General features: G+C 38.6%; 1 protein-coding gene across 1 annotated transcript; it reads left to right on the top strand.

Moving 5' to 3' along the window:
• The first annotated feature begins 11,966 nt into the window (after positions 1-11,966).
• Positions 11,967-25,401, top strand: LOC103800541 (pancreatic lipase-related protein 2-like). Its single transcript, XM_009072954.1, has 11 exons — positions 11,967-12,017; positions 12,805-12,853; positions 14,253-14,407; positions 16,331-16,456; positions 17,364-17,498; positions 18,448-18,556; positions 19,605-19,724; positions 19,805-19,921; positions 22,148-22,263; positions 23,790-23,919; positions 25,286-25,401. The coding sequence occupies exons 1-11, from the start codon at positions 11,967-11,969 to the stop codon at positions 25,399-25,401; spliced, it is 1,224 nt and encodes a 407-aa protein (XP_009071202.1).
• The last annotated feature ends 947 nt before the right edge of the window (positions 25,402-26,348 follow it).

Raw genomic sequence — 26,348 nt, 5'->3', positions numbered from 1 at the left:
GCAGGAGTGTAGGTGTCTACTGTTGTGATAGAGAATGATTTCTATCTTGAAATTACTATATACATGGGACAGAATAGGCAGATAAAGCATAGAAGTCAGGGTACCATTTACAGGGATGTAGAAAAACAATCATGTTCTGTCTCTTCCATTTATACAGAGTTAATCCTATAGTCAATAAGTACATCAGCTAGATTAATTATTTAGAGGAATTCATAAACAAGAAAGACATCATAGAGCATAACTCTGTTGCATTGAAACATGAATTGCACTAGGTGGTAGTGTGAACTTGCTCCTCAGGAGAAAGTGGTCTAGGATTAACAGTAATACTTGTGATGCTCATTAAAAATTCTGCTTCTTCCTTTAACCAGATGTACTTTACGCAGGAGAACTTACTAAGCTGATTGTGGTAATCAATACAAGAACTGGAGAGATTTTTCAGAAATGAACTTCTAAAAGAGGAAATACAACTTCTCCTCGTCTCATATTCATGCCTATACCTCTATAACCAAACCCTTATGATGTATCTTAATGCTTCCTTAGTATTTACAAGCTAAATACACAAAAATGAGACCAAAACATCTTGGGTTCTAATCCTTTCCTTTCAAATCCTTAATCCTTTTTTGGCTCCTTCTGAAAGATCTTTTCATTATGAGTTTTCTTATTTTGATTTTAGGGATCTTTTTTATCCCGTTTGTTTGCCTTACCTACCTGCATCCTCAGCATCACTTTTCTAGGCATATTTCAGATGCTCATGCTAAAAGACTTTTTAAACTTGTCTGCTATAAAGCATCACCATCAAGTTCAGAAGAACACACTAGATTTTGAAAACCTATATGATCACCAGATGGCTCAAATTTGCCTCTCTGATGGTGGCTCAGTTCCCACACCCCATTGCAGCATTTTCTATCAAGGCTCAAAGACTCTACAGCAGGTCCCTGAATGCCAACCCACATGCATAAGGGTAGCTAGAATGGTCCACTAGAACTCAAAGCAAGCATTTATATCTCTTTATGGTATGTGGAAGTGAACTGGTGCCTCATGGCACAGATAGATTATTACATAGCACCACAGAAGATCTAAAAATGCCATATCAACCACTGCAGGAAGCACAAGTGCATGATGAAGGCAGGACAAGTGATGCTCTTGCAGTGAGGCTACACTTGCCCTGAGAAGAGCCAAGTGATTCATGATGATACTTACACATGAACTGAAGCTAAGGAATGTATTGCAGGTGATGTGTAGGAAGGGGAGAGGAGATGAAAGTAGACACTGGGCTCAAGTTCTAGGACTAGGAGTGGCTTAGTAGGAGGATGTCCACCTCAGGAGAGGTGAACAAACAAATCAATTGAGCATTATTGGCTCAGCAGTGACTGGGGCAGTGCAAAGAGCATAACAAAGTTGTGAAACTAAATAGAGAAAGGGTTATGTTTATTCACTTCCCTTAGGTAAGCAGCCATTAAAAAATCAATAAAAAATCAAACCTGCTGACTTTCACTGGAAAATATGAGTATTAGCTGTTATCCATCTCTCTGTAACACTCAGAAATGTAACTTATGACTCTGGCTTCTAGCTCTGATTACTCTGAAACCAGTGAAAATGAACATTATCTAATCAGTGTACATTTTCTGGTTTTATAAAACAAAATAGCACAAATTCTTATCATTATTATTGATAATAATAGTAATAATAGCAACAACAATAGACCACAGTGAGAACAATCCCTCTCAAGTTTCCAGAGAACTACCTCAGCCATTTCATGACCCTCTGTATTAACTTCTGAACATTTTTCTTCTGCATAAAATATACAGAGGGTTGTTGATTCTGTCCTGAGTAGTAAAATGTTTGCCCTGTGCAGGTGCTTCTACAAATATAATCACACTTATTAGTTTCATAGGAAACTCCAGGCACATTTCAAGACCCAAATCATAAAGTTCAATTCATAAGAGTCTCTTTCTCTGATTAATACATTCCTGTTATGTTTTGTTATAATTTCAAAACCCTCAACAAGTATTTCAGTACTTCAGGCCCTTAGATACTGGTTTGAAATTAATATCTGACAATAAAAACTACTTGCAAATTATTTTTAAGTAAGTATTTTAAAGTATTTTCCCTTTTGGCAGGTAGTGAATTGCTCTGAAAATGTCGCAGTCCCAGCATCTCCCAGACTCTGAATTCCAAGGAGTACCATTGTCTCAGGTGTGAAGCTCTGAGATAATGTGAATGCCAGAGGTGAGAACTGATGACTTAGTCACTGTTGCTCTAATTTAGGAAGATTAGCTGCAGGTGTCTTGACGTGGTTTTTATGCAGGACCTAGCATAGCCTTTTGCACTCCTGCTGCATGCAAAGCTTCCTAGGGACACCAGTAATGCAAATTGGTAGTAAAAGTAGAACATACTCCCAATACTGCCATCTTCCATGCTTAATTAATCCTGCCCCAAAACATCATCAAGTGCCTTTTTTATCTGGGCACAAGAAATTAGGAGACCAAGTTTGCCCTACACCAAAGCAAGAGCATTTTCAAGTAATCTCTTGATCTTCTATGCAACCTAAAGCACAAGTGGCAGAGTGATGTTCCTAGGAATTTACTTTCATTTTTACTGATAAAATGCCTGAATATATCAGTCTAATTGGATTAACTAATGAGACAAGCTAATAATTAATGCATTGTTTAGAGGCAATACTGTGTTAAGACAGTTAATGAACTAGTGGTGCTGCTCAGCAGTGCAATGAAAGCTGGTTTTTCTTTCTTTAGGTTTAAAGACTGGGGCAGTCTGGGGTGCATCATGCAGCTCAATTCCCAGATGGTTTCAGTGTGAAGAGAAGTTGTGGCGTTGGGTCTTGCCCCCATGCTAATGAGAGTGTTGTCAGAGCACAGACCCCAGCCTGAGAACCAGAAAGCATTCCTTCCTGGGGCTGAGAAACTGCATGAGTCATCACATATAATTAGAGACCAGAGTGTCTTTATAAATCAACTGAAACTATGGGTAGAGAGAGATGCTGGTATTCACACAACAACCTGGCTGGTTTTGGAAGGACACTTCAGCTATTCAGGGAGCCCTCTAATAAAATGAGACCCTGATTCTTTTTTAAAAAATAATCTTTTGGAGACATATTCTCCTTCCTTATCAATTTTCTAAATGTATATATTGCTTCAGGTTGAGCCATATAAATATAGCATGACAGGCAGAACTCAAGACTTGTTCCCTCTCCCAGTTCAGTAACCAAGACTAATTCCCTGCTGCTCACTGTTCTCAAGTTGGTCATTGCTGTACTTTTTCTTTACTAGCAGTGTACAGGGAATGAATCATTAATGAAAGAAATAAGTTTATCTTATAATGGAATACCAAACATGTCAGGACTCTTTTGGCCTTTGTGAATGACAGTCTTGCAAGTGCTCCTTATAGATGGGGAGGGTTGTAATTGCTTCTCGTTGGGTCCCAGAGCTCCCTGTAATCAGTGTTTACACAACGGAAAGGAGGATTGTGTAAATCTTGAAAACACATACCTAAGTCTATGGATTCTGTAGTTGTCTGAAGACAATTCTCTCTTCGATCACTTGAACAACTTAATTTCAATGGCATTAAAAATTACACGCAGTAAATACCTCATTCGTGGCTCATACAGCAAACAGGTTAAAAGGCACACATGTGCATACTGCCTAAGAAATAATAATATAGATTATTAAATTCCAGGAGTTTGTAAAGTATTCCTGCAGGATATGAGAAAAGATTCAATGGTGAAATCCTACTGGGATAAACGGTGCAGCAGAAAAAAATCTATAAAGGCAAACCCAAGAACACCTGAAGGCCATTTCCACTGTATTTAAGCTTTCATGCCAGTGAATGCACTTACAGTTATTATAAAAAGTGTTATACTAAAAAGGCTATAAAGGCCTTTATCTTCCTTATTGCCTTAAGTTTGTGTTATAAATTGAAAGTTAAATAAAGAAAAATTATTAGCTTACCCCATCTGGTAAATTTTCTATTTTACCGCAAACAGAGAATTATTACTTAAAGAAGAGACAGCAGCTAGATGAAGGCCATGAAAAACAATCCCTTTGATGTGTGTTTTCAAGGCTAGCAGGAAGTTTTTCAGAGAAACAAAAGAGTTGATTTTCTCAGAACCCATGAAACTGCGAGAGATGAGGATGCCTTGATTTCTTGGCCAAACACTCTATCTTCTTGGGCCAGGTTCTGATGTCCAGGCTCATATCTCCAGCAGCCAGAGGCAATGGAGCTGTCTGGAGACCCCTTCCTTTTTATCATATCTGGTGCAGGCTCTGACTGCTGTTCATATCAACAGTAGCCCCAAGGATTTTGAAACCCACTGGGTCACAATGCCTGGCTGACAGCATCTTCTCATCCCAGGTGAATGTTCAAGGCTCCTCTTTGCCTGGACACACAGTCCAGCATGTCTGTGTAGCCTATGAATAATGAAGGGTGCTGATACCATGTGTCTGGCACACTCACCCCAGCGGTGAAAGGCTGCAGCTGAGCAAGACAAAGTAGTTTGTCCCAGTGGAGACAGTGGTGCTGGTGAGGCTGGCAAAAGTCCTGAGTGCAGCCCAGGCATCCTGTGGCTCTTGCCTGTGGTAACTGTTGATAATTCTAGCTTTGATCATTAGATGTTTTACATTAATCTCAGGAAACTTAAGCTGTGGTCTAGCTGGTAGTAACAGAAAGCAGAGAGTGGTTGTTTAAAACATTTACATACGTTGTGTATCACTAACATTGCAAATGACAAGAATAATCAGCTCCACCTCCTTTGCACATACCAACACTGCTCAAATCATCCATGGTTACCATGCCCATAGCAGAGTCTTGGTGTCCTCTCTCCTGGAGAGGAGACATGGATGTACATATGCACAGTGCAGAGGACATCTCTTGTGTTCCAATGCATCTGGAGAGTGAGCACCTGCTCTGCACACACAAACTGACTGAACACTGCATCTGTAACGTGTCCAGTCGTGATACTGAGGAAGACTAATAGCCTAGAAGCCCTTATGTGTCACTGAAAGATTTTATCCTTCTGTCACACAGTTATTATAATAATACAGTTTGGGAGGATGATGAAATGGGCATTTCTTTCCGTAAGATTTAACAGTTGAATAATCCCAAAACAGGCTCCATGAAAAACCAAGGCCTGCACGCTGCAATCATCTGCAAGTGATGTGTTCACAAACCACCCAACTGGTTTTCAGAAGCAGGAAGCCCACACAGAAATCAACCCTAAAGCTTTTCACTCTCCAGTTCTTCACACTTCGCATTTAGTGCCTGTCCAGTACCAGTTCATGGAAATCCAATATCTTTTCCAGACATTTGTATGCACCAAAAATGCAGCCACATACACACTGAAACAGCTACATACACCCTGAAATCAATACTGCAATCCTGGCTTCTACCCTTGCTTATTGAAAGCAATGGCAATCACTTCAGCTCACTTAAAAAGAGCCTGGGTTGGACTCAGGTTGTGAAACACCCTGGTTAAACTTATTAAATCTAATTGGTGTGGTAATGTGCTGGTTGCAACATCCCACTCCCACATTCTTTAGGCTTAAAATGACTTGATGCTTTGCAACCTTGCCTCACAACTCTGATTTAGGGTAGCCCTTTAAAAAGATTTCTCTGCTCATCATTACTGTTTTCTTCACAATTTTTTTAAAAAAGCTGTGTTTCTTCACTTCAGAGGCAAAAGGCTTAAAATTGAACTGATGGTGCTCAATTTTCTGTAGTAATTTTGAGTGTGATACTGATTTAACTGGCCAGCAAAACAAATGGGTGCCATCCTGTAGCTTTTGCTTTGCCTCATTTACAGAAAGATGCTATAAACTAGTTATTTTTCTGCATAGTCTACCCTATATTAACTGGCCTCTCTCAAAGGAGTTTTGAGAGACCTTCCAGAAATAGCAGAGGGCAAAGGTAGTGCTTCATTAAAACCTAATTTAATTCCAATAGTGTGTCATAAATTCTTAAAATTCTGATAGCATTCTCAAAGTATACTAAAAAACCAAACTGGCTGAAGAAACAGCAGTATTCAAAAGTGAAATAAAGAACCCTTCCTGTTTACAGGCAGCCTTGTATCATGCTCTTCTCAGCAAATATGACAAAAGGTTATTCCATGCGTAAGTCATCTTTTTGTACAGTGGAAAAGTCAGCAAGAGGCACCAAACAGACTTCAGGAACCATCCATGTGCTGCTCCCCATTCTGCCAGCCCCTTGCAGGGGTTCTTCTGGGGAAAAACTCTAAATCACTACAAGCCTTAAGTGCAGAGCTCCAAACCCAAACCTCCTCTCCAGTCATGACCCAAACGATGGACAAACACAAACCTGCAGTCAGGTTGAAGTGGGGAGGATACCACAAAAACAATACATGCCTTTATGAAAGAATTACACATGTTGCCACACCACAAGTAGTTAAGACCCTATATATAGTGACAGAATCATAACAGTGCCTTGATGTAAACTTCCTGTACTCAATTGAAGTTAAACGTGATGGCACACAACCTGAGCCTGCAAAATCACAACCAAATCCACAAAAACCAGGCCCTGTATCACATGAAAGGTCTGATATGAAACCACCTGATTTTTTTCATTAGGTGTTTCCATTGAATAGCAATAACAGCAGATAACAACTTGTATAAAAATATAATTCTACTGACTTTATAATCCACTTTTAAACAGGGAGACTTCTGACAGTTTCAGGCATTTAATGATTTGAGATAAATGAGATATAAGGATATTAAAATCCTGATTAAGACTGAAATACAAAAGAAATGTGGTGAGGGACTAGACTATAGAGAGTGTTTATATCCCCAACTTTATTCTTGTATTTCAGAAAGAAATATATAAAATTATTTTATCAACATATGGAAAATAATTCAGGCATCCTATAAGTTGATGTTACTTGCTTAGTATAAAATTTGTCCTTTAATTTCAGACAGAAGCAGCAACCACAGAAAAATACAGCATTTCTGAAGTCATAGCACTATAGTAGTTGTGCTACCAGATAGGAATTTGTCCCAATTATCTCATAAAGCACAGCTTCCTATTTTATCAGCTTTAACTCAGAAATATATCCACAAGTCTCACATAGATCTTCTATCTACCACTTCATGTAATCTTTCAACTGTATAGCAAAATTCAACATGACCAATTACAGCTCATTTGCCACAGCCTTTTACAGGGCTGTGGAAAGAAGCTGTGATTAGAATCTTGATTCCATGCTTTCCTGTTCATCTATGAAATCCATTTTTTATGGTAGTTAATTGTCTTTTCTTAAAATATCTTCTAACTTTTCAAAAGTGCAAAACCAATAATTTCATGCTTGATGGCTGATGAGAGAAAGAAAGAAATGGCAACAGGTTAAGAAAAATTTTAATTATTTTTTTCATTTATCTCTTTTTTTGCACTGTAGTTAACTAATTTAAATCCCAAAAATGTTGATCAATGCACATAATGTCCACAGGCCTTAAAATATCTTGCTGGAGGAGACTTAAAATTTTCAGTATATATCACATTCCTTAGCTCCCTATTTTGTACTTTTAAATTCTATGCTGTCCTCAGAATATGCACTGAACACAAGAGTGTTTTATCACAGAAATTATGACCAGCTAACTCACTTGGAATTCTGTTTGACCCAAGCTAAGGCATAACTGCAGGAATAAATGCATTTTGTTTATTGAGACACAAATTTCACACCTTACCTGGTTAAATCAGTCTAACTGTTGAATTCAATCAGTGACTGACATATCTGTTTCAAACATGCAGTGTAGGCTCAGGAGCTGCAGTAGGGACAAGCACAATCTATTGCTAACCAGATGGTTATTAGCAATTGCTTCATTACTCTGGGAAAATATTGGAATACATGCCTTCAAGTTTTGAAACCTGAACTCACTAACATTGCTTGAATTCTCTTCTTCCCTAAACTGTTTCAGGGGGAGAGATATTTTATCAAACTAAAGCATGATGCAAATAAAAATTTAATCCAAGCAAAATTGATGTTACTGAATTTTACCAAATGGAAGTTGAACAGGATTAGGACTGAAAGATGTTCATCTCTGCTGACTTTCAACAACAGGATATGAATTTCTGCTTTTCTAGGAGCTCTAAACTGACTCAGAATTAAATAACTTTGTAGCATGGTATTGGGATGTTTCAAACCTGCCTAGATATGTGAGATACATCCAGGACTGACCAGGCTAGACAGCAGTTCTTCATTCGGAAGGTCAGATAAAGCTCAGGAGAATGTTTCCTGCAGTATTCCTTGTAAAGTTTGTTATTTCCTCACCTGTGTTCTTAGAGTGGCAGTAAGCGTTGCAGTTAACCACAGAGAAATAAAAATGGAATAAAGGATGGCTAATTGCACGCTCACATCCTTGAAAATACATTTTGATGTGAGGAGAGCAGATAGGAGCCAGTGTGCTTAAACAACCTCTTCACTATATTTTAATTCCTGGGACAAAATATAGTCAGGAGCATCACAGATCAAATCTCATGGTATCTTCAGGCTTACCTCAAGATGTACGAGAAAACAACTTGGGCTTCCATGGAAGTTACAAGTAAGCCATGCAACAGCTGTTAGTTCAAATGGTGTTTCAATATAAAGCAAGTGGAACTTAACATTTGGTACTCTTTCTTTAGCTAAGAAGTATTATATTCTATGAGTCATCCCGCTGGGATTGGCACCAATAAAACTATTAGAAGCTGGATCATAATTAAGGGACAGCAGATACAAAGAATAATAATCCCTTCATATCTATTTCAGCAGCCAAGCAGACTGGAATGAATAGAAAAATACTTGCTGGGATTTAAGTGTTTTTATTAAAAACTGTTACTTCCATGGGGAGTGCCTTACAACTGATGTGCTGGAAAAGGTGACCTTTACATTACTATTATAAAAGTATTAGAAATTATATTTTGCTGTAATAAAAATGATTCATACACCCAAAGCAGAATTACACACTCTGCAATGTGTAAAGGTACATAGATACTTAGGTCTGTCCCAGAAAGGTTATTCTTGAGGTTAAGACTTGACACATGGGTGCAATTACAATTAAAGGACAAAAACAAAAGAAAAAGAAGAAAGCATCAACAGTTAAGCACAGTAACTTGCATGAAATATCCCTATTTTTTATTGTAACAAATTATATGCACTGTACCTCATCACATAAGTTCTTCTGTTATGGATGTTGCAGTTTTAGGAGAGAATTCAAAAGGCTTTGTTGGAGCTGCAGGAAGAACCTTCTTCCACCTTTGGCCACTTCATCCCTCAAGAAAGCCCAGAAAAGAGATGGAGGTATGAATGTGGTCTATAAAATGAAGAGTATCATGGAGAAACCAAACACAAAATGACTTGTTCATTTTCTTCCACACAAGTAACAGGGAGCATGAAATGAAGCTGGCACTGCACACCTCAAGACAAATGAAAGTAGATGATTCTCCTCACAGTTGCATAATTACAATGTGCTTGATACAGGATGCAGGATGTGCTAGAAGTGTGTGTGAGTTCTGTAACAGCTCGGACAGTTCATGGACGAGAAATTCTCAAGAATTTCTAAGGGATGGAGAGTCAGCATTTTGTGGCTTCCTACAGGTCCCAAATAGTACTGAAGTAGTTAACCCCATTAAAGTGCAAAGTTTTCTAGAAGCCAACACAGAAGTGCTGACGTCTAACAATGCTGTTGAGCTATGAGCTTTCCTGGTATTAGTAAACTAGCATAGAAAACCCATTTCATGCCTGTCAGATGGAGTAAATCCTCTGACTAATTTGTTACAAATATGAAGATACCTTGCTCCCCCAGTAACCTTGTCTTAAACACTGGAGGAGAGCTGTGATGTCTCACTGACTGCTGAAAGGCAGCAAGAACATCACTAAATTATCACTTCTGAGTTCTGAGAAAAGCCTAGGTAAGTTAAACTCCAGTTGATGCTCAAAACTAGCTGCAGTGATCATTGATAAGAACTGCATAGTTCACATTTACATCTAGGATGTGAGCCAATGATGCTCATCTTAGATAAAATCAAAAGCCCTTAAAGATGTTGTTGTTTTAATTTTAACTTGCCCTTAAATTTCAATGAATCATGCTTTCTGAGTTTGTCTGTAAATTCTTAGTGAAATAAAAAACCACGCATCAAATCCTTTTGAATGTGATGCTCTATCAGAGATCTGAATATACCACACATCACATTTCTGAGTTCTATTAACTATCACTGAATCCAATTTTTTCCAGGATGACCTAGGATAACTTGGAAGCAGATATTTTTGTGTGTGCATCTTTTAAACATTTCTTAATTTTTGTTTACTGAAGTCTAGGTGTGTCTGGTTAACTAGCTAATTTGTACCCTAACAACAGACTTCAGTTACGTGAGCAGAGGATAACTTTTAATGTGACTAATTCAACACTTTACTGGGCTAACTTAGTCCTGAAGAGATGAAAAAAACCTCCTTGAACTACATACTCACCTTCCTTCCTCATTTTCTACTAAGGATGCAGAACACAGAGTTGGAGCATCTATTTGCTTCTACAATCTACCTCTGAGGAAATTAACCTTTTGAAGCTAGCTAAACAAAAAAAGAAAAGCCTGAAAATGCTTTTGTACTTAGCATTCATAAGAATCACTTCAACCCAGTTCATATTTGTGTGTGGTAGATATGAAATAAGTCATCAGTCAGCAAAAATGATTATACCAAAAGGGAGTATCCCCTTTCTGTACGCCCTTGGCTTAGGAGGTGTCAATAGTCACCCAGTAACTTAAAGGGTTTAATATTAAACTGTGGAGATGTGAGTTTCTCATTTGTGTCTACACAGAATCAAAGAATCATTTTGCTTGGAAAAACCCTACATACACTTACAGGAACAAAGATTTCTAGGAAAGCTTGATGAGAATAGTTAACATAATGACAACAATATGGTACTATGTGCAATGACATCATTATCACAACACTAAAAAATAAAATTACTGCAATTAATACAATTCAGTTATAAAGATTCATGGTGATTGAATGTGGTGACAATCTGCCCAATGAACTATTCTCCTCTGTTTAAAAGCACTACTGTCACCTTTTCAAAGAAAAGTCAGGTAATTCATCCAGTAGCAAAATTACAGACAAGATGAACAAATAACAGGTGACAGACTGAGCAATTTACTTATATTATCACTTTTCATACTTCTCTGTTCCTGCTGCATTTTCTCAGATAACAGCTTGAACCTTCCAGATATACATGTCAACTTATCCCAAAACACCTTGTTTGTGTCTTGATGATGTAGTGGTAGATTTAAATATCGAATATAAATTTGAAGATTTTGCTTAAGACTGTAAATTATTTGAGGCAGAGATCAGTTCCAGGAAGGCTAGTTTTGCTATTAAAACTGTGGAGCAGAACCCAAAAGTTTGGGGATCTGCCATTGCCTCCCAGTGTGGTGCTAAGTCATACTCCCAACTCATCATCGCACCAAGAGGAGCAGCCTGAAAGGCTCTGTGTTTGTTTAGTGTTTACATCATACTTCCCTGCACTTTTTAGCTTGAAAAATAATTACCAATGGAGGACAATAACACCCTATTTGAAACTTTGCATTAAATAGGTGGAGTCACACACAACTGGTCTGACCTGGTTGGCGTTATCTCAGACGCAGCATGCCTGGCGGAAGGAGATCCCTTTTGGCACTAGCCAACAAAGCCACAGATGCAGCTGGGAACCCAAGCGTTGTGGAGCAGTGGTGGGGTGAGCATCCCTCTGTCATGTGTCCTTGAAGGGCAGTCACTGTGCTGTCCTGCTTTGTTCCAGGCTCCTCAGAGGCTTCTGCAAGGTTTGCCACAACCAACTGAGACGTGGACCCTAAGAACTCGCTCTGAGCTTTGCTAAGGTAAAATGGGATACACTGGAACATGTAAGGAACTGAAATAAGGTTCATCATGATAAGGTGTGGGGTATTTGGTGAGTGGCTGGAGGAGATGGAAGCAGAACATGCCTGAACCTGCACTAGTTTTCACAGGGCCAAACTCTTTGCTCCTAACAGTATGTTATGGACTTCAGGGGCCTGGGAAGACTGATCAGGAAGGGAGTGAAGGGTTCTGCTTGTGCAGAAACCATTGGATGATCCGGGCATGATACTAGGGTTTTTAAGAATTACCTTCTTTGCTTAGAAGTTACTGGTGATAGTAGTGAGACTACAATGAAAAGACCTTCCCTATGGAAAAATGGTGGGTTCCATTTACTCCCATGCTTACCTACTGATGATTAAGAGATCAGGTAGATGAGGACTGATAAGCATACATGGCTGATAGCAATGATCAAAATGAGTTTTCAAGACTATCTATATGATTTAGAAACAAAAGTCAAGTTTGTCCTTGGGGTTTGTTTTTAAATACAGTCATTGAATGGCAATTCTATGAGTAACTTTTCTATTAAATCCCAGGAAAATCTTCACTCTGTAAAAACATGTTGTTGCAAATCCCCTAAGGATTTAATTTGCTTGCCCATAAATTGCAGCTCTAGAGAAAAAAAAAAGTTTCTGTTTGCCAAGGTGACAAAGACAGTCTTTAAGAACACCTAAAGGATACCCTGAATATGCAAAATCTCCATGGCAAATAGAAATAATCCCCAAGGTGTTTTCTTGAAACCTTACTGTCTTTAAGGGAGTGTTGCTTCCTTTGGATCCAACTCACTAAATGACCGAAATACTCCTATGGCCACTATGACCTTTTTTTATTTTAATGGGTCAAGGAAACCCTTAGGTGAATTCCAGAGTCTAATTTTAAGGATGTTTCTTATTAATTTTAATCATGTTTCTTATTCACTTTAGATGTTTGCAGTATGGATCACTGTTCTTTTTCTTCTCAGTGCAGCCAGAGGTGAGACAAATGGTCGATAAAGTCTATAAAACAGTGAAAACTTATGTGCAGTTTACACTGGAATATTTTAGAAAAAGGATCTGGAATAGATTTAATATACTTCTTCATTAGGAGCACTGAGTTGTCTCATGTCCTTCTCACATTTAACCCATTGCTTTTTCGTTCTGTAAAGGTTTTTGCAGCTAGCAAACAGAATAGGAATTAGAAGGTATTTTTATATATGAATTGATACAGAAGTTCTTCCAGAACATTTTTCCCTACCCACCTCAACCCACACCAGCATTCATGGTAGAGACAACATTGGCAATGAGATCCTAGGCATTTACTCTTCACAGCACTATGCAGAGAACAAGAAAATAGTCTTGGTCCAAAACACTGAATTACTGATAGGAAAGAACAGGTCACCAGGGAAAGACACACAGAGAACAAGGGGAAACAAGAAGACAAAAAGTTTGCTAATATCACACAAAAGACCCCTGTGAAAATGACTGGGTCACTTTTGGACTCTATTGGCAGCTCCACGATTAAATTTTCTCTTTCTCTAGTTGTATTTCCAGTATATATTGTCCTACCCCTGCATTTCCTACAGAGTAAGTCACAGTCTGATGGAGTATGTCTGTCACCTATCCTAAGTAACTATAGTTTCTCATTGTTTTCATTGTGTTTTTAATAGCAACAAAAATTATTTGGCATTTCACAACTGTCGTGCTATAACAGTGTGTAAGGATGACAATTAATGGCAACACCCGCATGTCGTATTTGCATCATTACTACATTAAAGCCACAATAAACACTGACAAACCGGTCCTTCAGGCACAGGCCACACTTCCTCAGGCTGTGCTTTGCTCTGAACTTCCACTCAAATTCCACTTTATTGCTTCCACTAAAATCTTATGGTGATAAAAAATTAAGTGAGATATTTTATGTGCATTGTGGAGCAACCGGAGGTATCAATTTTAATGTTTTGGTTTCTTTTTACTCCTTCATGAATTGTTGCATGAGAAATAACAATTTAGATAGTCCCTGGAGTGTTAGGACTGATTTGAGGGGCCACTCTGTGCTGGCAGCCAAAGCTGGTTTGCTGTCTGAATTGGGATTTTATTGTATTTTTCCAAGGGCTGTGTTAACATTATCTTTTACCAAATACATCCTACATTCTCCCTGAGTTCATCAAGTTGATGTCTAGGCTATGTTTGCAGAAGGAATCAGTCTTGAAGTTAAAGTCCTTGCTACATGCACCAGAGCACAGCTGAGCCTCTTAATGAAAAATGCACACAAGTGCCATTGTAATATGAATCAGATATTTTCTGCTTCCCTGATACAAACACTCTCCTTGCAGCTTCTTGTACAGAACCTGTTACATTCCCAGAACACTAACATTTTTCTTTGTGCACCCCAGGAAGGGAGGTTTGCTACAAAAGGCTTGGATGCTTTACAGATGACCCACCTTGGGCTGGGATTCCAGGGAGAGAACTGACAGGTTTGCCTAACTCTCCAGAAGATGTGAACACAAATTTCTTTCTTTACACCAGAGACAACATGATGAAACACCAAGTAAGAAACTGCTTTGTTTTTAAATACTGACAATATACAATACATTCAGCAAATTATAGGGACAGTTTCTTTTCTCCAGGAGAAGCCCCAATTCTATATTAGACACAGGGTAGTTTTGTTCCATCTTTTTTTTCCTTTTCCTCATTTCTGCTCTCTGATGAGCCACTTATATTTACAACATATTAATCACATTCCTCTAACACAAGTCATCTGAGATATTTTGGATATGTTCTATAGGCTCTCTACAGTAAGATAATGGCCCAGATTCGGTTTCAGGTTTATCATTCTAAAGCTAGAAGTAGGGAAGACAGTACAAAAGAAAAGCTCAGTTTTGGCTCCTATATCTCTCCAGATTGAAAACATATTTCAGGCCCATATGCACAACTGAGGATCATTCACACACATAATTGTTAGTCCTCTGAACTGCAAACAATTGTTCTCAGGGGCTCTGCTTATGTGGTGGCCAACTCTGAGCCCTAAGAGTGGATAAATAGTTGACTGAAGATCAGAAGAGAAAATATGCGTGTTCACCAGAGAGAGGAAGGAAAATAGACTGAAAAATTAAAGGAAAGGAAAGCTTAGACAGGAAAACAGGAGACTAAAGACAAAATGGAGAGAATGAAATCGTATGTGGAAAAAGAAAGAAACAACCAATACGAGAATGAAATGGGGATGGATGAAGAAACTAAACAAATATTAAACATTTTAGTGGAAGACTGGAAGAGGGTACTGAGGGAAAATAGAGACTAAAAGGAAAAAGACGTGGCAAGACTTACTATGGAGAGAGGTTGGAACAAGGTTATCCATCACAAAGACACATCAGGCAGGAAAGTGTAGAGTCAACAGACTTTGGAGCTGTATGGAAAATATGTAAAAAGGTGAAGTTACACACAACATCTGAAAACCTGTGGACTGTGACAGAGTGACAAGTGGAAGCAGAGAAAAGGAGTCTGTAAAACTGTCTAGGATGGATCAAATGGGACCATTCTGAAAGCTGCCAGCAGTGTCCTCTGGAATCAGCAAGGACTGGGAAAAGCTCACAGCAGAATGTGTGAGGTGTTGGAGGTGTCTGGGCTGGGCTAGATTTAGCATGAAGCAGTTTTGTGGAACTATAGACTAGTCTAGTGACAGATGTGCAATGACAACCAGAGAGTGTGAATTTTGCTTAAATGAAGAGCAAGAAAAATGAAGCAAATTAATATGAAGGAGATTAGGGAAATTTGTTGCTGGTTTTGGCTTACATTACATGTAAAAGGCTTCATAGATAGGGTTTTTATATAAATGGCAGTCACAAACAGTGGAGATGTTTAATGATTTCTCTTGTCTGTGTCACCTCAGAACAGGTCCAACTCCTCCAGCTAGGAGGGCTTAGGAGCTTTTAACAAACTGGTCTTTCATTGAAGGTGGGATATGTGCTAATTAGTGCATGACATCCCCCCTTTAAGTTAACAAAATCATAACAAAAAATACGTAAGAGCTAGTATTCAGAATTTCTTTACAAGAAAATAATGCCTTCCTTCTCAATAAACCCCAAAATACCTATAGACTCTGATGCTGTAAGGGCTTTCTCATAAAACATAAATGATCTTAGCGATGAAGGTCTTCAAAGAAATAAATAAAGAAGAATAGGTATAGTTTCACAGTCAGCCACATAATACCTTGCAGAAGATGTTATCTTTGCATTTCTATGGCCAAGTTTGATAAAATCTTGTACTCACATGGCATGTTGTACCAGTATATCTCAAAGCATTGTGCAAAGGATGCCAGTATCATTAGTTCAATTAGCCAGAGGAAGCAAATCGTTTGTTGAAGTGATTAATTGATTTCCCCTAGAAAGGCAGTTTAGGAGTGAGGAACAAGACCTATCTCTTCAGAATCCAGAACTATGCCTTAACCGTTCTTTGGTTGGTTTTTTTGACACAGAAAATTTCAGCTACAAATCCTTCAACTATCACAGCTTCAAATTTCCGAACAGACAGGAAAACTCGCTTCATTATACATGGCCATCTTGCAGGAGCAGATCTCCCCTGGATAAGAAGTATATGCAGGGTATGGTATTGCTGTTGTCTGACAGTCATTTTCCTTATATTTGAAAGTTCAAGAATCCACACCTGGCTTAAAATTCCCACATAAAATTTACTCCTCTGTTCTCTTGTTAATTCAGGGAATATGTAAGGGGAACAAAACTCAGAATGAAGCCCAGTTTCACATGAGCAACTTCTTGCTCCTAGCTATGAGTATAGTGCCTTCAGCCTTCTGCTGAATGCCCTTTTGCTGCATTCACGTCCACAGGGAAAGCTATAATTAATTGATTTTTCAATTCCTTGCCAATAATAAAGGGGAAATAAACTCACCTGAGTAAAAGGTCAAAATAAACATTTCAGTTTGAGTGAGACATTTGATCTAATAAAACCAAAAGGTTTTGTTCAGCAGATTGGTTTCATTTTACTCAGGCACATTTCAAAAGTGAAATTGTTTCAGAATAAAAAACTCCAGTAAGTTCTATTGGCAGAGGGATATAATTAGAATATTTTTGTTAGGATATATGAACTTTGGGGCTGAACAATTCAAGCATGTGTACACATATTTGAGAATTGTTTTAGATAATCCAGGCATAAAAAAAAAGAAGAAGAAAGCCTGGACAATAAAAAAGAAGCTAACTGGGGTACTGTCATTAAGAGAAGTTGGTATCCTAAAGCCAATCAGAGGATCTGGAATGAAAAATAAAACTGAGGCAGGATACTCTGAGTCCTTATTAAGTGTTCAAATCACTGGTGCTACTCTGCCTCCTTGTGTTGATTTTCAGCATTGGCGTGAATGAATATACTGAAGATGGGTCTTCACCAGCTGTCGGACCCTGGCTAGAGCAAAACAAAATATTGATTACATATACCCTGATACAATAGCAATTAACACCTGTTTGCTGCTTCCCTCTTGTTTTCCTGTTTCCCACCAGTTCATGTTTCACACCGAAGATGTGAACTGCATTTTGACTGACTGGACAGGAGGTTCTAGTGGTTTGTACACCGACGCAGTCAACAATGTCCGCATTGTGGGGGCTGAGCTGGAGTATCTGGTGAACTTTCTGGAGGTAAAAACATTGGTGGAATGTGAAAGATGGTGTGTAGTCTGGTAAAGGTTGTGCTCAGAGTGGCACCTTTAGGTTTGGTGCAATGGAGCTGGGAAGCACAGGGGTACTCAGAACGCAGCTGAAGATATCATCAAAGGGCTCTAATCCTGCACAGAAGGAAACACCTGCTTTAGCATCAGACCACAGATAAGCATGTCCCTGATGGCTTACAGGCCATAGTTTCTGAATGTTTTGCTTGTGATGGGTTTTTTACTGGATAAGATACAAGATTGGAGACTGTCTAACAAAACTGGCAGGTGAAGAGTGGTAATTGAGGACCAGTATGGTTAAAACATCCCTCTGTGGGTCACACATGCTGCCTCCTTCAAAAAACAAATTGCAGCAGGGAACTGACTCTCCTGCAGGTGCCACTGTGAGGCTTCCTGTGTTGAGGCTCAGCTGAGTCTGGCACACCAGCAGCATTCCTGGCATGGCCCTCCCCATCCTTAAGGACCTGCATGGTGGAGCATCTCCATAGTAGGATGGATGTTTGGTTCATACATAGGGTATGCCCCAGACATAGGCACTAAGAATTCCTGCACCACAGACCACTATCCTGACCAGACAGACAGGTTCAGGGGTGAGGAAGTGGGGTCATTTGTCTTTTGGATAAGCAATCTGTGCAAATGTAGTGGAGCAATGTGTAGAAATTTCATTCTCCTTCTTTTCCTTCAGAAGGGCCAGTTCCTGACAGAGATTATTCCCTTCTAGAGGTGTGATATAAGAGGGGTGGGATGAGTGGGGAATTTAGGTAGAGATCCCATCACCCATAACTGTACCTATCCACCCAAGACACTCACCTCTCCCACCCACTGGTGTGGCCATGTCCTGGCACAGCATGAGACCAAGCTGCAGTGTCACAGGCTTGTATCCCCACACTGTGTTTTTCCCTTTTCATACATCTTCACAGAAAGACTATGGCTACTCTCCTGCCAACATTCATTTCATTGGCCATAGCCTTGGAGCACATGCTGCAGGGGAGGCAGGGAGAAGGAAACCTGGCATTGGAAGAATAACAGGTACTGATGCTATTTCAGCTGATGAATTTTTATATTTTCATGCAACTTAAGAGAACTGGAGAGTGACTGCTGCTTTATAAACACAATAGAGACTGCAATGTGCTGGTTTGTCATAAATAACAGAGTAGAGCTAGCATGACAGCACAAAATTAAAGCCATGTCCTTTGGCATGCCAGTATTTCATATGTCAACTTTCACAGCTCTGAGAAAGGCTCAACTGCAACAGATCAGAAAAGCTTAACTGTCCTGACTGTGGCTAAGTAGAGGACACAGCGAAGAGGATTTTCAACAAGTCCCAGGGAGTACTTCTTTATGGTTTTTAATGATACAAAGAACAGGAACAGAATATTGTATTACACATGCAAAAACAGACCCATAAAACACTAGCAACTCATTGTCATATTTGATTTTAAAATCCCACTCTAACATGACTTTTCAGCAGTCCAGAAGTTTGAAAATATTAAATGAAAAAAATCAAATCCCTTAGATTTAATATACTGGGATAAGATGATAAACACCCATGGACACCCTGAAAGTGAAGAAAGCTGCAGCACAGCTACACACAGAGAGAGGCAGCAGTGTGACACACTCACACATCACATTTTTTAAAGACTCACTATTTTCTGCTTTCCTTCTCCTCAAGTCAGTTCTTTTGTCTGCATAGACATTGCTTGGTCTAAGTCATGGACACAGTAAGCAGTCACATAAGCAATTCAGGGAAACTGAGTAACATATCAAAATTTCATACTTTTCACTAACATGCAAAAATACCTACCCCAAACTTCTTCTTGTAACATTGTACCCCAAAAGTAAGCTAAGCTGCCATCAGCATTTCCTGTGCTGCAATGCCTCTGGTCAGCTTTCTGTTGATACCCTAAACTATTTTGCTGTTGATACCCTAACCTATTTTGCTGGCTATGGATCACAAAATGCATTTTTATATGTGGAGTAAAGGCAGAAATGTAATGACATATAGTGTACACAACCTGTATGTGATGATATACATATAGTATTATTTACTCAATCAGATGTATCTCCATTCATTCAGGTTTGGATCCAGCTGGGCCCCTTTTCCAGTATACTCCCACAATGGTTAGACTGGATCCTTCAGATGCACAATTTGTTGATATAATTCACACTCATGCTGGTCATCTTTTCTTTGACTTTGGTAAGTTTGCATGCAAAGGCTGAAACTGGCAGCCTACCTGAGAGTGATTAGCCTGGATTCATTGTGCATTTCAGCTCCAGGGATTCTTCAGACTTGTGGCCACTTGGATTTTTACCCAAATGGTGGGAAGAAGATGCCAGGATGCAACCAGCTTCGTGTACCTCCTGCAACTCGGAGTATCAATGACCTTATGAGAGGTAAATATATTTTGAAGAAGTAATACCTTATTATAAGCTAGAGTTAGAAATAGGGGCTTAATAAGGTAGTGCCTTTGGAATGTGTATGTTGTTTATATACCTCAGATTTGGAGTAGGGAGGCAGTGCTCAAAAAGGAACATTTAAAGCTCCCTCTGATATACCCTCCAATTTTCTTTGATACTGACCAAGGCAAATTCCAGATGGAAACTTCAGTTAAAGCATGCAAAATTGTTCATCACAAGCTTTATATGAGCCTGCCACTGTGCTGACAGACTGACCTCAGTGGGAATTCCACATATGAAGGGCTGGTAAAATTTCATTCAAGGCTTATCCAAAAATGAGTATTTTAAAATTTGAGCTTCCCTTCTCCCTAGGAAGACATCACTCCCAGTATTACTGGGACTCATCCATGCCATTAAGCTTTAGTATCTTCAAAGGGAACAGCCCAAGGTTAGAAATATAAAAGATGATAAAAGACTGCTCCATTAGTACTTCATGTTCTTCAAAGAAATTGGGCAGTTAATCAGAATTACCCTGGGATCCAGTACAATACATTCCCAAAATCCTGTCTTCTGTTCCTAACCTACAGAAATGAAAACATCTGTTATTCACAGCTAAATGCTTTGAAATCCCTACCACTAGTTAAATAATTGGCTTTCAAAAATGCTCTGTCTTAGAACTGCTTGGAGAAGTTGGTAGCAAAGAGTACTGAAAGCTCTCTGTGCACAAAGTCACTTGGAACCAAAACACTTCCCAATTGGACTGAATAAAAATGTCAGCATTTTCAGGAAAAATAAATATTTTCCAAAGACATTTCATAAGGCTGTTTGCAATGTTTTGTCATGAAGGAGAAACAGTTCATCTGAACATAAGCAGATGGAGTTGGTTTTCATGTGGCTCCTAAATATAGACAGCCTTAACTCCTGCCTCATGGTTCAACCTTACTTTGTGCATCTTTCTTTGGTTTGGTAATACTTACATTTATGTAGTGCTCTTATGTATGAAGTGCTTTACAAATAATATTTTGTGGCTTTTTTCCTACAGAGAGAGAATAGATGTTAAGTGAATTTGGCACTAGCACAAATTAAGCAAACTGTAAAAGCTGAGGTTAAAAGCACAGACCCTTCTGAATTAAAGGAGTTATAAAGAAAACATACTCAGGATGCCTTGTTGATGCAGAGTATTTTCAAGAAAAGCAGACAAGTACTTTTCAGGGGACTTTTGGTGTGATTTTATTTCTTTGCTTATGTAAAGAACAATGTGGCAACTGGTCAACACCAACTGATCTGCTTCAATATTGACAATAGAGGAAATTCTGATTTCACAATAAACTCTGCCAGCTTGCAACTGCTTCAGTCCCTCCAAGACCTACCCCTGTGATTAGATGAGGCCCCATCACATGCTGAAGTAAAACAGAGTCTATTTTTATACAGCCTAACTTTAGTATACTGTGCTTTGATAAAGGAGAGACTTCCGAGCCAATGAAGACAACACTTGTTACAAGGGACCTGTAAATATAACCCAGATAGAAATTTCTTCTTTCCTCATTGCTTATAAATTTCACTCTGCAGGTAAAATGTACTTGTTTCAAATAGATCTGACAAAGTCAAGGACACATTGCCAAACATCTTGCTTTTCAGAGAATTTCACAGAACCACTACTGTCAAATGGCTGCAGATCTTCTAGAGCATAAGAACACAGAAAGCCACCGAATTTAAAATAATATCTACAATTACCTTTTATTCTAGAAATTAGTGGACAATGTGGTTTTACAAAATACTTTACAATATGCTATGATAAAACTAAGTAAATTAAAGTGACTTCATAGTAAATACTATATGCTTTACAAAAGCTGTAGCAATGAATTAGTCCAGTTGAAATATCAAAGGAAAATTCTCCTAAATCCTCCTTTTTTCACGTGCTAAAATAAAAGCATTTGAGTACATATAGCAGGATGGGAGGCTGCACGAGGTCTCCACCTCTGTCAGAACCTACCTCTTTCCCATTGAAAAAATCTCTATGTAGGCATAACCTTTTTAGGATAAAACCAAATAATTCACACTTTGAATGCCTTGTAATTATTGCTTTTTTTTTTTTACCTGACACACCACTGCATGTACAAATGCTTTCGAGGAAAAGAGGCCCACAAGTGTTGCTTTGGCATGAACTTCATGTTAATGTATATTTCTAATTGTTTTTTACCTGTTGGGTTTTTATTTTCACAGCATATAGATCTATTGGGTGTGGACATAAAAGAAGTCTCCGGTATTATGCTGAGAGTATCATCACTCCAAATGGATTTGTTGGGTATCAGTGTGAAACATATCGAGCTTTTGTATTGGTAAGTATCAGGACTATATTTATCTGAGGGCTTATAGCCTCCTTCTCTCAATAATTTCTGGGACAACACTCAGGATCATGGGATACAGGGTGGGCTATGCTGAATTGCTGTTTAGCTTCATCCAGATCATACCCAAAACCAGGCAAAAGTTAAAAGCAGCAAACTGAAAGTGTCTAGCAGAATAAAAAGGACAATAAATATAAACAGCTAAATCCATTACAAAGGGAGAGATGAATAGCTGAGTAAGGGCAATGGGAGGCAGTGCTGAGCTCACCTTTAGGGTAGGTCAGCCGTAAGGGACCCTCTGGTAAGGAGGTAAGGAAGTCCTTCTAAACCTGGTGGAACCAATCATCAAGGTGACAGCCCCTGGAGTTCAGAAATATTTACCTGTATAAACAATAAACACCCACAGTATGTAGGGCAGAAGAGATATTTATCCAGAACAGCATTGCTCACACAGCTCTCAGGAAAAGCAAGAAAGAATGTCCTGGTGTTTCATGTCTGATGTAACTGGGCTTTATTGGACCAATTCTGGCAATGCAGCTGAGGACTGGCCAAGGAGGAAGACAAGTCTGATTTTTTTTTTTTTTTAATCTAATCCCAGAGGGAATAATCACAATATGGTGAAGAAGTTGTTACTGCATGTAGCAATGCTGCCATGTAACTTGAAAATATGACGTAACTCAGGACTTGAAAACCTCAACCCTGTACAACTTAGTAGTGCAAGGGAAATGGCTTTTTCAATTTCCTCATAGCCAAATGATGATGATCATTTTAGCCTTTTATTCATCGAATGTGCAAATAGTCAAAGATCCACAAAACCCATTTCCAACAGAACCTCACATATATCAAATTTGAACTATCTAAATATAACAATGCTATTTTTTTCCAACAATTCATGCAATTAGTTCACTTTCATGCTTATCTTTTTTCTTTCTCTTTTTTTTTCTTTTCATGGAGGTCAAGGTCTTGATCTGATTGTCTGATCTATGTAGGTAGATTAATTTTATTAAGGTTCTACATAGGAATTAAGGCTGAAGAGCAGATAGAACAAATCCCAAAGCAAGAGCCTAAGCTTCGGTATTCATAAACTTAAATGTTTTTATTGTATGAGTGAGCTATCCAGCCAGACCTCCTGAAAATATGGTTATCCATTCTATAACTAGCAGAAAATCTCTCAATGTATCCTGTGAAAGATGAATATATTACCTGCATTTTACAGATCAGGTAGGAAGTCACAACATGTATTAAAGTATTCACTTATGTTCTCTGCATGACCACAAGGAATTAGGTCAGATTTTCAACCCATTTCTCTGTCATTTTCAACCAGATGAAATAAACTGACTGTCCATCTCACTTTTTCACCACACCAATAAATACTGAAGACATGATCCTAACTGAGAAGAAAGTGTCTTTAAAAAAAGAAAAAGCTGTGAAAAAGCTGAAATATCCTTATTTTTTAAACTTTAAGAGTGAGATTAAAATAGATAATGCCTTATAACATGCATTGCTATTTCCCCCCCCAGGGAGACTGCTTCCCATGTCCAGAGGAAGGATGTCCACTGATGGGTCATTATGCTGATACGTTTTTACATAAAACTGAAAAAGAAGAGCAAAAGGTGTTTTTAAACACAGGGCCCTCCCCTCCATATGCTCGTAAGTGCTTGTTTTGGGTGGTGTATGCTAAGGTGGCAATGAATTATGCGTGAAAAAGGACATCCTACATGTCTGCAGAGAGCTGCTGGAGTTAATGAGTGGCACTCAGTACTACATCTAGAAATTCAGGTGTGCTAGGAACATGCAGTACCAGCATTATTTGGGAAAGCTGAGATAGTTGTAGAAAGAGATTAAGTGATGCTCACCTTTGAGTTAAACTTGGTTATCACATGATGGCTTCAAAAATTCTATAAAGCTGAAGGTGGGAGAAATGTTTGCTGTAAGTGAACAATTTCAAATTAAAAAAGGTTACATTGTTTTTATTGGCAAAAATTTATAAAACTGGATCTTTTCAGGATATATTTGCAAAGCTCATCAAATCAAAATGTCAGGGAGTAATAAGAAACACAGGTTTAATTGTGATTCATGCAGAAGCAGCCCTGAAACTGGGAAATAAGAAAATTAATAAATAAATTGTAATTCATCACAGGTGATGAATGTCAAGGGCAATAAATAAGAGGGTCTTTGAGGTACTTATTCACTAGACACTAAAATGTGAAAGCAAAAATAAGAACAAAAATTAATCTTATGTTACACCTTCCTAAGAGCAAAAAGTGAAAAAGTTAGTTCAAGTATAGAGAAACTAGCACTTCTCAAAACCAAATGAATACATTGATTTCAACGTTTGCAAGCTGTTGAGTTTATGGTAATCATAGCCTGAAAACCAAACATAACCTTGTGAATTGTGTTAGGAGGTTCTTCTTTCAATAGCTTGAATTAAAGCTAGTGCAAAAACTTCCCAAACTTGGATGCTTGATATGTGCTATTGTATCCAAGACCCTTCTCTGCCTCAGACAGACACATGGGATGGCATATCCTGAAAGCTGTTGGGCTGTGCACAGGCATAAGAGACCCCCTAAATGCTCAGTGTATTGGGATCCCCCTGGGGAAGCAGCTGTTTTGTTTAACATGTCTTTAACACAGCTCTCTGGGGGACCTCACTACATAGCTGAAAGCTAACATGCTATCCATGAAACCACCTAAATTGCTTAGAAGGGTAAGAAATGACAAAATTAACAGTGAGGCCAAGTAGAAGAGCAATGTACAGTATTGGCCATGGCAGATTAAATACTCAGAAGAGTCAGTAGGTCAGCAAAGACTGGACCTGTGGTTTACACCACTGTCAACAAAATTAAAACTACCAGAATCACACAGAACGTTTGCCTTAATAATTTTTTTTGTTTGCTTCTAAGCATATTTGTGCAATCCTTTCCTCTCCCTGAAAGACATTGAAATATATAAGAAATTTTACCATTAGGAAAGAAATCTCCTTTCATCCATAATCCATTCAATTTTGCTTTCAAAGGCTGGCGAAAAGAGGTACAAGTCAAAGTATCTGCAACAGAAACCATGAAGGGAGATATAGATATAGCCTTGACTGGAACTAATGGGATCAGGAAAAAATACGCAATTGACAAGTAAGTTTAATATGACTGCTGAAAAACTGGCTCTATCATTGTTATCATATTCAATGTATACACAGCTATTTTTACATGCCACATCTTGTTCTATGCAGTCTGTGATTTACACGGGTAATAAAAATAGCTGATGATAAGTGGTTGAAGTTCCCCAGGCTACAGATTGTGGTCAAAATCTGCTTGCTGGTCTCTCTTGCTCTGTATTTCCTTTTCTGAGGATGAGGGTTAGCATAACAAAGTGGGCAAGAGCAAAGAGCCCTGTGGCTACTGCTGGACTCAAACATGATTTGATCTCTGAGAAGACAAAGAGCTGTGTGATGTACAGTCATTTAATTATCTCTTCCTCTGGGGAATATGTGAGTAAGAATGTTGCAGCTTGCTTCTGAACTGTGCTGGAATATGGGATTCCTGTCCGCTCAGCCTCACTTTTTCCAGCAAATGTGAATTTAAATCTCAATAAACAGACCCTTGTCTAGAACACAGGTTAAATATTGCCAAACCAACCTCCTCTATGTTTGAACACAGCCCCATTACTGGTGTGTACCAGCAGTTCCTTTGGTTACACTGACACCACTGCAGTGATATACCTACAGGTAATTTCTCTGTTAATGTCACACTACGATGTGCATTCTGTTCTAGTGAACAGTGATACCACAGAAGGCAGGAATGTAAACTATAATTCTCAAATTTCTTCATGGCTGAAAGAAATCAGAAACACAGAGAGAACTTTTTGACTTGGATTTGTTTGAAGACAGATCTAATTTTCCAAAAGTAACACACAGAATATACCAAAGGCTGCACTAACTAATGCAGTGTTTTCATTCTGAAGGGCAAAGGAATTTCAACAATGGTGTTGTTTGCACACATATGTAGATCCCTCTGAGTATCTATCTCCTCCTTAGGTACCAACAAGTCTATATACTGGGTTGACAGGCTGAGCCTGTTGTAAGA

This window comes from Acanthisitta chloris, unplaced genomic scaffold (assembly GCF_000695815.1).
Source record: "Acanthisitta chloris isolate BGI_N310 unplaced genomic scaffold, ASM69581v1 scaffold5090, whole genome shotgun sequence".
Taxonomy (NCBI): domain Eukaryota; kingdom Metazoa; phylum Chordata; class Aves; order Passeriformes; family Acanthisittidae; genus Acanthisitta; species Acanthisitta chloris.
Note: the sequence above shows the minus strand (reverse complement) of the source record. Positions and strands in the feature narration are given on the sequence as shown.

Bases quoted from the DNA above. Each gene is read 5' to 3' on its own strand.
- LOC103800541 (XM_009072954.1), top strand. From the start codon at position 11,967: ATGCCTGAACCTGCACTAGTTTTCACAGGGCCAAACTCTTTGCTCCTA. The intron at 14,408-16,330 runs GTAAGAAACTGC...TTTTTGACACAG, and splicing joins ACAACATGATGAAACACCAA to AAAATTTCAGCTACAAATCC. The intron at 19,725-19,804 runs GTAAGTTTGCAT...TTTCAGCTCCAG, and splicing joins TCATCTTTTCTTTGACTTTG to GGATTCTTCAGACTTGTGGC.